Source organism: Alosa pseudoharengus, unplaced genomic scaffold (genome assembly GCF_046254945.1).
Source record: "Alosa pseudoharengus isolate Yale_2024_CS ecotype anadromous, Long Island Sound unplaced genomic scaffold, YU_APseudo_1.1 YU_APseudo_1.1_scf_4, whole genome shotgun sequence".
Classification (NCBI taxonomy): Eukaryota; Metazoa; Chordata; class Actinopteri; order Clupeiformes; family Clupeidae; genus Alosa; species Alosa pseudoharengus.
In genome coordinates, this window is record NW_027468774.1 from 9646378 (window position 1) to 9661377 (window position 15000).

The 15000-nt window shown below is 46.7% G+C and overlaps 2 protein-coding genes across 2 annotated transcripts in view; one reads left to right on the forward strand and one right to left on the reverse strand.

Annotated features, from left to right (window-relative positions):
* Positions 1–174: 174 nt before the first annotated feature.
* On the reverse strand, positions 175–3029 carry LOC143101669 (transcription factor Sox-8-like). Its single transcript, XM_076264802.1, has 3 exons — positions 2377–3029; positions 1631–1881; positions 175–1511 (listed from the first exon to the last, which is right to left on the reverse strand). The coding sequence occupies exons 1-3, from the start codon at positions 2796–2798 to the stop codon at positions 784–786; spliced, it is 1401 nt and encodes a 466-aa protein (XP_076120917.1). The 5' UTR covers positions 2799–3029; the 3' UTR covers positions 175–783.
* Positions 3030–3869: 840 nt separating this feature from the next.
* Positions 3870–15000, forward strand: part of lmf1 (lipase maturation factor 1) — a 65846-nt gene continuing 54715 nt past the window's right edge. The window contains exons 1-3 of the mRNA XM_076264804.1: positions 3870–4086; positions 5297–5606; positions 8224–8234. Coding sequence (XP_076120919.1) covers positions 3870–4086; positions 5297–5606; positions 8224–8234 — 538 coding nt within the window. The remainder of the gene's footprint in view (positions 4087–5296; positions 5607–8223; positions 8235–15000) is intronic.

The window sequence follows — 15000 nt, forward strand, 5'->3', positions numbered from 1 at the left end:
AAGTTATAAGTCATTCATATTTGTCTACTTCCTACCTGGTCTTCTGAAACAATTTATTTATTAGAGAAACATAAAGTGATTTTCTCTGCTGATTTTAAATATGAAGTGTGGAAATGAACAGAGATAAACAGTATTTAAGACAAAGTAAAGTTTAAGATACAAAGCTGCATAGAATCGAAGGATGTCATACGGCCAGCATATTTTAAATCCAGTCGAAATAAAGCAGGACTCACCTGCATGTCTAACATTAATTCGCAAATGTTTAAAAAAACAATAACAAACTAAATACATATATCAGATGAACCGGCACTGCGGCCCAAGCTGACATTGTCCATTCGGTCCCTTGGCCATATAGAAATACGATCTCATCCATCATTACCAAGTTTCAGTCTGTTTGCAATGATAGGGAATCCGATGGCTGTTGTGTGTCAAGAAATGTGCCATAATATGGCATTTAAAAACAGTTAAAATGTTATCGTTACTGGTAATAAAATGTACAAAAACATCCGTTTTGTTACAACATTTGCAAGTAATATGGCTAGGCTACTTGAACCAACTGATTGGTTAATTAGTAAAAACACGCCAGTTTAGAGAGTAAAAACACATTCTCCTGTGCGTAACGCGCTTAGAGTATTTGCGTAAATCATGTAAACCATAATGTGTAAACAAAATCTTACAGTTTCTTCATCTTCACGTTCATGACTGACTGTTTAGTCCGTCTAGTACTATATGTGTTGTGTCTGTTAGACCAGAGTCCACGGAAGATGAGTGTCGCTATGTCCTCTACGGCCTCGTCAGTGTGGTATACACCGGCTGTTCCCAGTTCGTGGAACCGCCATGCGCAGGGGGGAGGGAGAGGCTGTTTATGATGGACGTGGCGTACGGCCGCCGGGAGCTATGGAAGTACGGGTACTGGTATATCCCTGCGGGATAGCCGGGGTAGGCGGCGAAGTAGTTGGGGGTCTGGAGGTCAGTGTAATCCGCCGAGGAGGTGGGCAGAGAGGAGGCCGTGGTGGAGGAGCACGTCTGCGCGCTGTAGGAACCGAGCTCCGCGTGCGTTGAAGAAGTGCCGGATTGTTCTGTGTAATGTCGCGGTGGACTCAGTTGCTCCGTCTTAATTTGTGGCCTCGCCTGGCCGGCGTCACTGCCGTTAACACACCCTGCTGACCCCGCGCTCTTGTGGCTCCACGGGGCGCCGCCGTAAGAGTGACCGAAAGAACCGAACGCTCCACCAGCTGCTGCGCTCTGCCCGTGACCCTGCTGGTCCGAGAGCGCGGCTGAGCCGTGGCTCCCGTTCGGAGGCAAATACTGGTCAAACTCGTGAACGTCAAAGGTCTCTATGTTGCTGATGACGTCAGTGCTCAGCTCGGATATGTCTACGTTGCTGAAGTCGATGTTTTGACGCCCGCCATCCGGTGCGCGTCTCCCCTCGAGTTTGAAATCGTGCTTCCCACAGTGGCTCGGGTCGGCTTTGGGTGTGGTGGGGGGCGTGGGCGGACCGTGAGGTTGACCTTTGAAGAGAGAAGAAACATACTCATTTTATTTAACCCATATCGTGCATGGCACTACCGCCGTCTTTACTGAAACAGCGCATATGCGCAATGACAGTCCAGTGACGCGCCTCTCTAACCTGAGTGGTCGTGCGGGTGATGCAGGTTCCCGAGGCCTGGATGTAGGCCGCTCGCTCCCGCCTCGGCCTTATACAGCTGGTCCCCGTGCGAATGGCCCAGTTCGGAGGACGCGTCCGGGTCCGTCTGTCCCGGCTTCAGGCTCTTCCGCCGCCGGGGCTGGTACTTGTAGTCCGGGTGATCCTTCTTGTGCTGCACCCTCAGCCTCTCGGCCTCCTCCACGAACGGCTTCTTCTCATTTTCAGACAGGAGTCTGGAGAAAAACAATCATACAGCAATCAATTGCTGTAACTCCTAACCAATGACTAGTCATAAGGTCCCTGTGGGCATATGCTAATATAATTCCAAACATAGTAACAAACTCAAACAATTAGCTCAACATTTACATATACATTCTACTATCTATCTGCATGCAAAAACAATTAACTTGGTCTTGGATATGCCACTGCGTAGTAGGAGGTGGATACTGTAGGTATTTATTTCTCTTTAGAAAAAGTTATGTTTGAAAGCAGTGCATGAAAAGTTTGTTTCACTTAAGTTACCATATCGTTTCCTCAGGGATATAAAATGCTAAATGTTTCAGACTATATGTAAAATACATGATGAGGTCATTGTGACAACAGTTACACATACATCTAGAATGGAGTAGCTCTCTTATACAGTGGAGTTCCACTAAACTCTGTTTCAAAAACATGTCATGCAGCGCTGTACACTCTGCAAAGGGCAGAGGGACAAGCCTTGAGCTCACCGCCATAACTTGCCCAGCGTCTTGCTCAGTTCGGCATTGTGCAGGTGCGGGTACTGGTCCGCTAGTTTCCTCCGGGCGGCCTGTGCCCACACCATAAACGCGTTCATCGGTCTCTTGACGTGCGGCTTGTCCTTCAGCGAGCGGCTGCCGCGCATGGGCATGGGCACGAGCGACCAGTCGTACCCCTTCAACACCTGGGACACTGCCTCGCGGATGCACACGGGGAAGCGCTCGTCCTCGTCCCCGCCGCCCACCTTCTCGGCCCGGGACAGCTGCTGGCCCGACCCGTGTCCATCGGACTCCGTCGGAGAGGATGGCGCGTCTGAGTCCAGATCAGCTTGGGACATGGAGCTGGCGGTCCCCGAAGGACTGCACGGGTTATCGCCGACACCCCTCTCCCGGTCTTCGTTCATTTTAAACATGGTTAGGCTGGGCGAGAGAAACTCTTCTAAAGTAGGTTTTAATCCAGAGAGAGAGGGTCGAGCATTTTTACACACAGCGCATGTAATGTCTCGGGCTTCCCCTGTCCAGAAATGCCTGCTTTCCAAAGCTCCCGCGGTGCATCCAAACGGGTCACAGCGGCAGGTCCGTTCGCAGTGGTAAATGATACACTGCTTGGGGGAAACACTGCCTATGAGGAACAATTTTGTCCGTGTTTTGTATCCCCTCCCCTTCCCTCTTCTGCATCCTATTGGTGGGATCAGACTATAACTTTTCCCAGTTGTAAATTAAATTACCAAACTGTGCCGTAATGTGTCTCAATATGCGCCTTAATCATTTTTAATAGGAAGCTTAGATATTTCCAACGACAACTGTACAGCAATTTCTCAGCATCTCTAAATTAGACCTGTGTTTGTTATTCTCCTGCCACTTGAGTGTGGTCTGTCTCCAACGGTCGCGCGTGCTGGGCGGAGGCAGTGATGCGCGAGCCATTGACAACATTCCCCTTGCCAAACGGCATTATGAACAACCGTTTACAGGACAGATGAGATGACGCCAAATTAGTTCAGCGCAGTACTCTCATACATTTTGGAAAAGCACAGATGTCCATTGATTATTTGATGATACGACTTAAATATGGATCACTCACAATTTAATAACCGAAATACTCATCAAACACATGTGAATATAATGATTCCTTTGTGTTATAACTTTGCCTGCATATTTTGTGACATACAGTTTGCTGAATAAGAATGACCCTTAAATAATTAGCCTACTTTACCGTGAAAGTCGAATGAGAGAGTGCATTCTGTTCCCATTTTAATGACGAATGTTTCCAACTTTAGCCGTCAGCTGTCAGAGTTATCACCAATACGTTTATTTTGGCCAATGTAGCACTTTACTGATCATTTACACAAAATTACTGATTGTCCCGGAGGTGGACGACGTAGATTATTTATTTTATTAAATTACACCTGTTTCGGGCGCCTCAAGTGGACAAAAACGTTCCTGACTGTGGTTGGTTCTGAGTTTGCGCAGTACACCGGACAATCATGGCGACCTCCACTGAAAGCTCGGAGTGCAGCGAAAGCACTCTGAGGAGAAGACGCGGAGAACCGCAGAGCTCTGAAGTTAGCTCAGAGGATAGCAGCAAAGAACCAGTAAATGAAGACAAGTCCAAGTATGAGAAACATGAGACCGTTTCTTTACGTCCCGGGACATACTGGCTCACTCGTATCGTGCTGCTGCGCGCGATTGCATTCATCTATTGTAAGTTTGACAGCTGGATACGTACTCAACCTCTCACATTTTGAGCAATCAGATCAAGTCAGTTATCATGCAATAAAACCCAGCTGATCTCCTCCACTGCCTCTTTAAATGACAGCTGTTGTCTATACTGACGGAGAGGCATAAGATAGTCTTGACATCATCTGCACATCGATGTGTGATATCTTAAACTTTCTGTGTGAAGTTGTATTCTCCATAGCAGGGGTTCTCAGGACTTTTGGCGACCAGGGAGGGACATTTCCCAAGAACCCTCTCAACCTTATAGAACATTAATATATTTATGTGCATTTGTTGTTGAGACTAAATATATTGGCACAACACAACACACAACACACAATGTATTGTATTGCAGACAAAACACTTAATGATGCCATATGGGATTCTCATTGTCAGTCGTTGTGCAGTTTGTTCCAAATCCAGGGCCTTTTATAAAATCAGTGTGCATCAGTCCACACTTTTAATGGCCCAGTCATACTGTCAACATGCCTCTCTTCCATCCAACAAAGTTTGGGCAAGCTAGTGTAGCTAGTAGAATAATATTCTTTAAGGTATTAATGTCCAGAAATGGCCTCCAAGATAAAGCATTTTTGGGAGCGTAAAAACGAATCAAGGGTGGAATAAAATGTGTGAAAACCTTGTAATTTAATACAAATGTTTTACAGGTCTTAGCTTCGGGCCCTAAACATTATGTAGACAAAATCTAAGCTGGTGTGGCAACCATTTTCCTGGTTTCTGTCTCATTTGACATGACCTGAGAACACATGGTGCCTTTTGGTTCTCCAGATAGCTAAACTCATATATAAAAGCATATGATCCCATGTCATATCTCACAGTGCTTTGTAAGTGCACCGTTGGCTGTCCTGTTTCTGCTCAATTTAACTGTCTCTCTCTCTCTCTCTCTCTCTCTCTCTCTCTCTCTCTCTCCTGGGCTCTCTGTCTCTCTCTCTCTCTCTCTCTGTCTCTCTCCTGGTCTCTCTCTCTCTCTCTCCTGGGCTCTCTGTCTGTCTCTCTCTCTCTCTCTCTCTCTGTCTCTCTCTCTCTCTCTTTCCTGGGCTCTCTGTCTCTCTCTCTCTCTCTCTCTCTCTCTCTCTCTCTCTGTCTCTCTCTCTCTCTCTCTCTCTCTCTCTCTCTCTGTCTCTCTCCTGGGCTCTCTGTTTCTCTCTCTCTCTGTCTCTCTCTCTCCTCTTTGCAGTTGTTGCCTTCAGTGTGGCGTTGCATCAGAACAAGCAGCTGATTGGTCAGAAGGGCCTAATGCCCTGCAAGGACTACTTGCGCAGCGTCAAGCGCTACGTGGGGGGCAAGATTGGCATGGCCGCCCTGGCATACACGCCCACGCTGCTCTGGTTCATGGACTGGGAGAGCATGGACGCCAACCTGGATGGCATCGCCCTGGCAGGGCTGGCACTGTCTACGTTCGTGCTGGTCACCGGGAGGGCCAACATGATCATCATGACCCTGCTGTGGATACTATACCACTCCATCGTCAGTGTTGGACAGCTCTGGTGAGCAGCTACACACACACACACACACACACACACACACACACACACACACACATGTAGGATACAGTGTATACACATCCGCACACACACACACACACACACACACACACACACATAGGGCACACAGTACATATGCAAACACACACACACAGACACATAGGGCACAGTACATATGCACACACAGACACACACACATAGGGCACAGTATATGCGCGCGCACACACACACACACACACACACACACACACAGACACACACAGACACGTAGGATACAGTACATATGTGCATACACATACACACACACACTCAAAACTGTATGCATATCCTCCCACACACACAGATATACAGTATTATGACACGCATTCTGGTCTGGATAAGAAAATTACTGCTACACACACACACAGACACACTTTTATATACACCCTTCCACACATACTATGACACCATTTTGGTTTTGTCAAAAATACTCCTACACACACACACACACACACACACACACACACACACACACACACACAGAGAGAAAGAGAGATTCTCTCTCTCCCCACGTTTTTATTGAAGGACATTTAACTGTAATTAAATGAATCAGAGTAATGATTCCGAGTAATGATATAATTCTACAGTGATACAGTGTGCTGGAGGTGTCTGGTATTTTAATTAACTAACGAGGTTCAAATGAAGTCATTAAGAATGTTCTAGTGTCTAACAAGAACAGCGTGGGTTGGCATCTGATCTCACTTACTTTACAGATCATTAGAGCATCTACATACTTTAAACACATCATTAAATGGGTATGTCTGTACTTCACTTACGTACTTTTAAATATTATTTTATATATTTTTAAAGCTTTTTGCCTTAATTAGGATAGGACAGTGAAACAGGAAGTGAGTGGGAGAGAGAGATGGGGTGGGATCGGGGAAAGGCCGCAGGAGAGAGATGGGGTGGGATCGGGGAAAGGCCGCAGGTTGAATTCAAATTCGGGTCTCCCGGGTACTGGTGTGGTATGGGTGCTGCCGCCAATTCTATCAAAGCCCCCCCACACACTTGTATAGTTTATACAACTAGGCATGTGCTGTTCTTACATATTTTATACAGATCGTTAGAGAAGTATGCATGGACTGTTCTTACATACTTTATACAGATCGTTAGAGGAGTATGCATGTAGTGCACTTACAACCCCAAATCAAAAAAAGTTGGGACGTTGTGTAAAATGTGAATAAAAACAGAATGTGATAATCTGCAAATCTCTTAAACTCATATTTAGTTGCTAAAAGGACACACACAACATATCAAATGTTGAAAATGACAAATTTGACCATTTCATGGAAAATATATGTTAATTTTGAATTTGATACCAGCAACATGTTTCAAAACACATGCAAATGACAAAAACAAGTTTCCCACAATTATTGGCACCTCTAGAAAATCTTATACAAAATGTAACAGAAGCATTTTCCTATTTATATTCAACTTCTTTAAGTTAAACAAAGTGTCTGTGAACTTTCAGAAGTACAACTGTAGTTAGAGGCTTAATCCCCTAGTCATTTTTTAACAAAAAAAAGACAAGACAATACACTAAATTTAAATAAAAAGAAAGTGTGATGACATTTATAAGTCAGGGAATGTCTATAAAAGGTCCACAAAATGCCCATTATTTACAGTTAAAACAATAATGAAAAGGTCCTAATCAACTGAAAATGCTCCCACGCACAGTATGGAGGATGGTAAGATAGGCAAACAATTCCAAAAAAAAAAAAAACTGTTGGAAAGTTACAGAAAAAGGTATCATCTTGGGGTCACCAAGTCCCCCCAACAATCTTCAAAAGTGACCTCACTGCTAATAGATTATCTACAGTAGAGGGCATGCCAGGTAACAGCCTGTCCAGTCTTTTAATTACCAATGTAAACGGTACATAACAGTACAGTGACTTTGTCTGGAATTGTGGTCTATTGTAAGATTAAATGAAAATTGCGCTCTTTGGCAAGAAACACTTTAGGTGGGTTTTGGCGTACATATAAGAATGGCTATACTGAAAATAACCCCATTCCTAATGAGAATTATGGAAGAGAGGCTGTGATATTGTGGGGCAGTTTTTATTCCCGTAGGCCTTGAGAAGGTGCATGGTATCATGAAACCCAAGAAAAACCTCTATATTTTCAATGGAAATCTGTCAATCTCTGCCAAGACACTAAAAGGGGGTCATGATTGGATTATTCATCAGGTCAATGAACCAAAACAAACGTCCAGATCAAAACAAATATTGTTTGCTGAACACAAATTCATGCTTCGGACATTGCCATCTCTGTCCCCTGATCTAAACTCCATAGGAAAACAGTGTGGTGAGTCAAAGAGGAGAATGTCCAAGTGAGGACTAGAAATCTGGACGATCTGGGGAGATTTTGTAAAAACGAATAGTCTATACGAATAGTATATGGTGTACTATGTTTACATGATATGGTGTACTATGTTTACATGGTACAGTATATGGTGTGCTGTGTTATGGTATATGGTGTACTGTGTGTTGACTGCCTGCCTAAGTCTAGTTAATTGGTTTGGTGTGGTGTACGGTGTGTGATAGCTCTGTTATCAAAACTTCTCTTTTCTGTTTCTTTTCAGGTACTCTTTTGGTAAGTAATCACCTTGATCACCCTGGCCCAAAACCTGTATATTATAACACACACACACACACACACACACACACACACACACACACACACACACACACACACACACACACCTCTCACCATAAGTGAGTCAGGTCCCTAGAGTTAGGTTGCTAGCCTTGGCTGATTTTAGTGACTGTGTGGTGGGATTTGTGTGTGTGTGTTTAAGGGGCCTTAGTTGTACTCAGGTCACAGCAGTGGTGTTTGCTCAATGCGTAACCTTTAGAAGCAGCTGGAGTGGTGTGGCAGCTGTTGCTGCTGCTGCTGCTGCTACTACTGCTACTGTTACTGCTACTACTGCTACTGCTACTACTGCTACTACTGCTTATGCTACTGCTACTACTGCTTATGCTACCACTGCTACTGCTACTACTGCTACTACTACTACTGCTACGACTGCTAATGCTACTGCTAATGCTACTACTACTACCACCAAAGTCCTTTTAGGCAAGTCCCTCCACTCGGCAGCCATTTGACAACGCTTTTTGGGCACTCGTCGGGCATCCATTTCGGCAGAAATGCGTGTGCGCAAGGCTTCACGACACCAATCTTCCTCCAGTGGCGAGATCACAACACATGATTGGCACGATGTCTTCACAACACACCATATGATTGGCTCAATGTATTCACATCACACCACATGATTGGCTCAATGTATTCACATGTCGACGTTTTGCCGAGGAAGGGGTGGGATATGTGTAGACAACGGCCATATTGGCGTGACAAACTAGCCCCATGCATTTCTATGGAGTATTTTTTGAGTGCTGTGTCTCCACATTAGAAAGTCTCTGCTACTACTGCCACCACTACTACTGTTGCTTCTACTACTGCTGCTGCTGCTGCTGCTACTGCGTTGGCCTCCTGTTCACGCTGCCCCTTCAGGCAGTGCAAGGGTACTGCAGGGGTGGACAGCAGCCTCAAAGCAGCCCAATGTGGCAGCGATCTGGCCCTCTTCCCTCTCATCCGGCTCTGATGTGGGCCTCATCCGGCTCCGATGCGGGCCTCATCCGGCTCCGATGCGGGCCTCATCCGGCTCTGATGTGATGCGGGCCTCATCCGGCTCTGATGCGGGCCTCATCCGGCTCTGATGCGGGCCACGCCTGGTCCGGGGTCAGCTGCTGCTCTTGAGACATTTTAACAGCTCGTCCTAACTGCATGCGGGAGTTGGACTGTTGCGTAACATGGGATGCTCTTTGTCCACACTGAATCCGTTAAATATGCTGCTCTATTGTGTCATATTTCTCAAAAGAAATTAGAAAGGGGACATCCGACCAAAATGGGCATGGTGGAGCCATGGTAACGTCAACCTGATTCCCGCTGTTGCAAGTCTGACTCGTTGGATTAAAGTGTCTGCTAAAAATCAGTGAACTCTAACTTAAACAAAGTTCTGCTCAAACGTTGCTCTGCATCGTGTTGCATGGTGCTGCACAGCACCGCGTGGCGTTGAGTCTGGTTAGGAAGCATCGTAACGCTCGCTCGCTCGCGTCGCATGCGGTCAGGGCCCCGTGGCGTCAGGCCCTGCTGCTGATCCTGACACGTTTTAAGACAAATCACTGAGGGGGGAATGAATGGGGCATTCTGGGATGCCAAAGATGGCGGATCTGGAGGTCCCGTCTTGTAGTATAAACAGCTAATCATGTTGTCAGAAAAGGCTGAATGCTCCACCCCACTGGAAAGTTCTGTTTTTTTTTTTTCTGACGTCGCCATGCAAGCTGCCAGCAAAGTGTAGTGCATGCACAGAACACAAATCATCTGGGGAAATAAAGAGTGTGGTCGTCCTGTGGTGCCAGCTTGGGGCGTCCTGTGCTGCTAGTTTACTGTGAGAGCAACTCCTGGAGTTTCCCCATGGGCTTCCTTTGCCAGAGAGAGGTGGTACCAACACAAATAAATACAAATAAATACAAATACATTTAAATAGATACAGGCATGCTGTTGGAGCCGTTTGGAGTGCTGTTTCCGATGGACGGTAACCATTTCCAGATTTCACACTGATTCCAGCAAGGGTTTACATGTCCTGGGGTGGGAGATACCCTGCCCATTTCCAGTGTGTGTGTGTGTGTGTGTGTGAGAGTATGTGCGTGCGTGTGTGTGTGAGTATGTGCGTGCGTGTGTGTGTTTATTATCTCTGTGTTTTGTTTGTGTATCTGTGTTTACGTGTAGGGTGTTTTTGTGTTTGTATGTGAGTTTGCTTGGATTTGTGTGTGTGTGTCTGTATCTGTGTGTGTGTGTGTGTGTGTGTGAGATACAGAGAGAGAGTTTGAGCATGTAGTGGATGCTATTATCTCACTTTTTTCCATGCCCATTCATTCGCTGGCTTCCCAGAGAAGTCATGCGCTCAGCGAAGGCCAGAGCTCCAGTCTCCCGTTGCACCCACCCAGCCGCTCAAGCCTTACAGTCTCCCGTTGCACCCACCCAGCTGCTCAAGCCCTACAGTCTCCCGTTGGCGCCTCTCTCTGCTGGATGGCCTTATCCTTATGGTCTCCTTATACCTTATGGCCTCCTTAGGCCTTATCTCCTCCTGTCCTCCGCTGGATCACAGATGTGCTCTTTTCCAAAGAGGAATATCTATATAGTATAAGTATACTTTTTTGATCCCGTGAGGGGAAATTTGGTCTCTGCATTTAACCCAATCGGTGAATTAGTGAAACACAAACAGCACACAGTGTACACACAGTGAGGTGAAGTATACACTAATCCCGGCGCAGTAAGCTGCCTGCTTCAACGGCGGCGCTCGGGGAGCAGTGAGGGGTTAGGTGCCTTGCTCAAGGGCACTTCAGCCGCGGCCCACTGGTCGGGGCTCGAACCGGCAACCCTCCGGTTACAAGTCCAGAGTGCTAACCAGTAGGCCACGGCTGGTCTCCTGTGCTCCTAGTCTTCCTCCTCAGTTGAAATGAAATGAAGTGAAATGCTCACCCTTGTCCTGGAGTAGGACCAGGCTCCACTGCGCTGGAAAACATGACCTTTCCATCAGATAGCAAAGCCCTTGAGGAATGGGGAAATGTCCCTATCTCTGGGCCAACTGGGGCACCCCTAAAGGCTTGGTCTGTCCGACTGGGGCACCCCTAAAGGCCTGGTCTGTCCGACTGGGGCACCCCTAAAGAAGCCTTTTGGAGTTCTGGTCTAAAATACCTGACAAAGACCTGCAAACACCAGCATCAGCACAGCTGGGACTGATTGGTCTGTGTCACTATTAAAAACCTGATTGGTCCAACTGTGTCACCCCTGAAGTCTGATTGGTTCAGCTGTGTCATCTCTAAAGTCTGATTGGTTCAGCTGTGTCCTCTCTAAAATCTGATTGGTCCAACTGTGTCCCCTCTAAGGCCCCATTGGCCTGCTCAGAGGCAGACATCTTTGTGTCTCTGTTTGTTCTGCAGACGCCCATATATGTCTAAACGAACAGCATTCCTGAACCATTTTTTTTCAGCTTTTCAAAATAAATTTCATGGAACTCTGTTTAACCAGCTTAGTTTACAGAAAGTCATGTCTTCAGATATGTTTGCACGGACAAACACTGCCAAAAAACAGCCACCCCATCTTGTACTACATTTCCCATGATTCACTGCGGTGCTGCTCCACTCTGTGCCTCGGTGAGTGTTACATCAGAGTTGCCAAACCTAGTTATCTCACAGGCCGCTAACAGCATTAGCTCAGTAGCCTGGCTAACCCTCAGAGTGGGCTAATGCAATCAGGCTGGGATGTAAATATAGACCTCAGAGTCCAGGGATCAAACCGGCCAGCCCTGCCCACTAAGTGCCCAGATTGCTTAACGAGCTGTTAAGAAGACGAGAAGTTAATGGAGTTACTGGGATAGCCTCTTTTTCTCCTTTCCTCACTTTCTTATCCTCCTCTCCTCACTCTCTTCTCCTCTCCTCACTCTCCTCTCCTCCTCTCCTCTCCTCACTCTCTTCTCCTCTCCTCACTCTCCTCTCCTCCTCTCCTCTCCTCACTCTCTTCTCCTCCTCCTCTCCTCTCACTCTCGTTTCCTCCTCCTCTCCTCTCCTCACTTTCTTCTCCTCCTCTCCTCTCCTCACTCTCTTCTCCTCCTCCTCTCCTCTCACTCTCGTTTCCTCCTCCTCTCCTTTCCTCACTTTCTTCTCCTCTCCTCACTCTGTTCTTCTCCACCTCTTCTTTCCTCACTCTGTTCTTCTCCTCCTCTCCTTTCCTCCCTCTCTTCTCCTCCTCTCCTCTCCTCACTCCCTTCTTTTCCTCCTCTACTCACTCTGTTCTTCTCCTCCTCTCCTCCCCTCACTCTCCTCTCCTCCTCTCCTCTCCTCACTCTCTTCTCCCCCTCCCTTCCCTGTCACTCTCGTTTCCTCCTCCTCTCCTCTCCTCACTCCCTTCTTCTCCTCCTCTCCTCACTCCCTTCTTTTCCTCCTCCCCTCACTCTCTTCTCCTCCTTTCCTCCCCTCACTCTGTTCTTCTCCTCCTTTCCTCCCCTCACTCTCTTCTCCTCCTCTCCTCTCCTCACTCTGTTCTTCTCCTCCTCTCCTCACTCCCTTCTTCTCCTCCTCTCCTCTCCTCACTCCCTTCTTCTCCTCCTCTCCTCACTCCTTTCTTCTTTCTGCCATCCTCAGTTTCTGCTCTTTCATTGCTCTGCTGACCCTATCCATGCAGTTTCTCCTTTATCATGTTTTTATCCTCGTCCAATTTCTGACAGGCACACACACTGACACACACACACACACACTCACACACACACTCTCGTCCATTCCTGACAGGCAGATTAATAGTTCCACCCCAACATAATTTAACGTTCAATCCAGTTCAATTCGATTCAGTTAGTATAGTGCCATAACGTATGAATATGTCTGAAGATGCTTTACAAAGCCAAGCTTGCAGGCTAAAACTGATATTTAACATCAGATATATAATAAATATCCACATGTTTTAATTTACATGCATTGATTATGTTAGATATGCATTATGTATGTGTCATATCCATATATTTATATATATATTATTATTTTATTTGTATATTTAGTTTTCTCTCTGAGAGATGGTCAGTTTGAAATGAGGCGCACTTTCAAATGGTGGCTGGACACACAGATGTACATCTCCTCAACTCTCAGCACTCAGCACTGTCACACACACACACACACACACACACATACACAGAGTTGTACATCTCTTCAACACTCAGCACTGTCACACACACACACACACACACACACATACACACACATATCACACACCTATAACACACACACAAATGTACATCTCTTCAACTCTCCATTACCCTTCCAGCACTCAGCACTGTCACACACACACACACACACACACACACAGATGTACATCTCTTCAACTCTCCATTACCCTCCCAGCACTCAGCACTGGCATTTACTCTCCAGCTGTGGTGTGTGTGTGTGCAAGGGTTGTGTATTCTGTATGTTGTCTTGAATGCTCTGTGTTGTGCTGTTCTGTGCTGTGTGTGTGTGTGTGTGTGTGTGTCTGTGTGTGAGGCTTGCTGTGGGTCACACATAATGATGGCCTTGTCAGGAGAAGCAGCTGCAGAAAGCCCAGCGGATCTACAGAGAAAGAAAAGAGCAGGTGGACAGACAGGCACACACACACACACACACACCATGCACACACACACACACACACACACAATGCACACACACACACACACACACCATGCACACACACACACACACACACACACACACACACACACACACCATGCACACACACACACACACACACAATGCACACACACACACACACACACACAATGCACACACACACACACACACACCATGCACACACACACACACACACACCATGCACACACACACACACACACCATGCACACACACACACACACACACACCATGCACACACACACACACAATGCACACACACACACACACACACACACCATGCACACACACACACACAATGCACACACACACACACACACACACACCATGCACACACACACACACCATGCACACACACACATGCACACACACACCATGCACACACACACACACACACCATGCACACACACACACACACCATGCACACACACACACACACACACACACCATGCACACACACACACACAATGCACACACACACACACACACACCATGCACACACACACACACAATGCACACACACACACACACACACACCATGCACACACACACACACACACACCATGCACACACACACACACACACACCATACACACACACACACACACACACACCATGCACACACACACACACCCACACCATGCACACACACACACACACACACCATGCACACACACACACACACACACACCATGCACAGATATCCCATACAGTTTACGCACATTAGGCACACTCACAAACACATTCACAACACATACACGCACATTCACAAACACATACACTTACACTTATCAAACACATACACAAACACACACATACACTTACACTCATACTCATCAAGCTCATACACATACACACACACACATTCCAGAGGCTGCATATCTCTTGGTGACCAGTGAAGCAGCTGTTCCTTTTGAGGTCTGTTAATTTACCTTCTGCGGCTGTATGTCAGACCTGTACACACACACACACACACACACACACTCACACACACACTCTCACACACACACACACACACACACACACTCACACACACACACACACACACACACACACAGGGCCGGTTCTCCCTATACGCACACTATGCAAGTTAATGAAGGCCCCCTCCCCCATCTCCCCTTGAGTCAAGC

Bases quoted from the DNA above. Each gene is read 5' to 3' on its own strand.
- LOC143101669 (XM_076264802.1), bottom strand. From the start codon at position 2,798: ATGTTTAAAATGAACGAAGACCGGGAGAGGGGTGTCGGCGATAACCCG. The intron at 1,882-2,376 runs GTGAGCTCAAGG...GTTTTTCTCCAG, and splicing joins ACGCTGGGCAAGTTATGGCG to ACTCCTGTCTGAAAATGAGA. The intron at 1,512-1,630 runs GTTAGAGAGGCG...CTCTCTTCAAAG, and splicing joins TCACCCGCACGACCACTCAG to GTCAACCTCACGGTCCGCCC.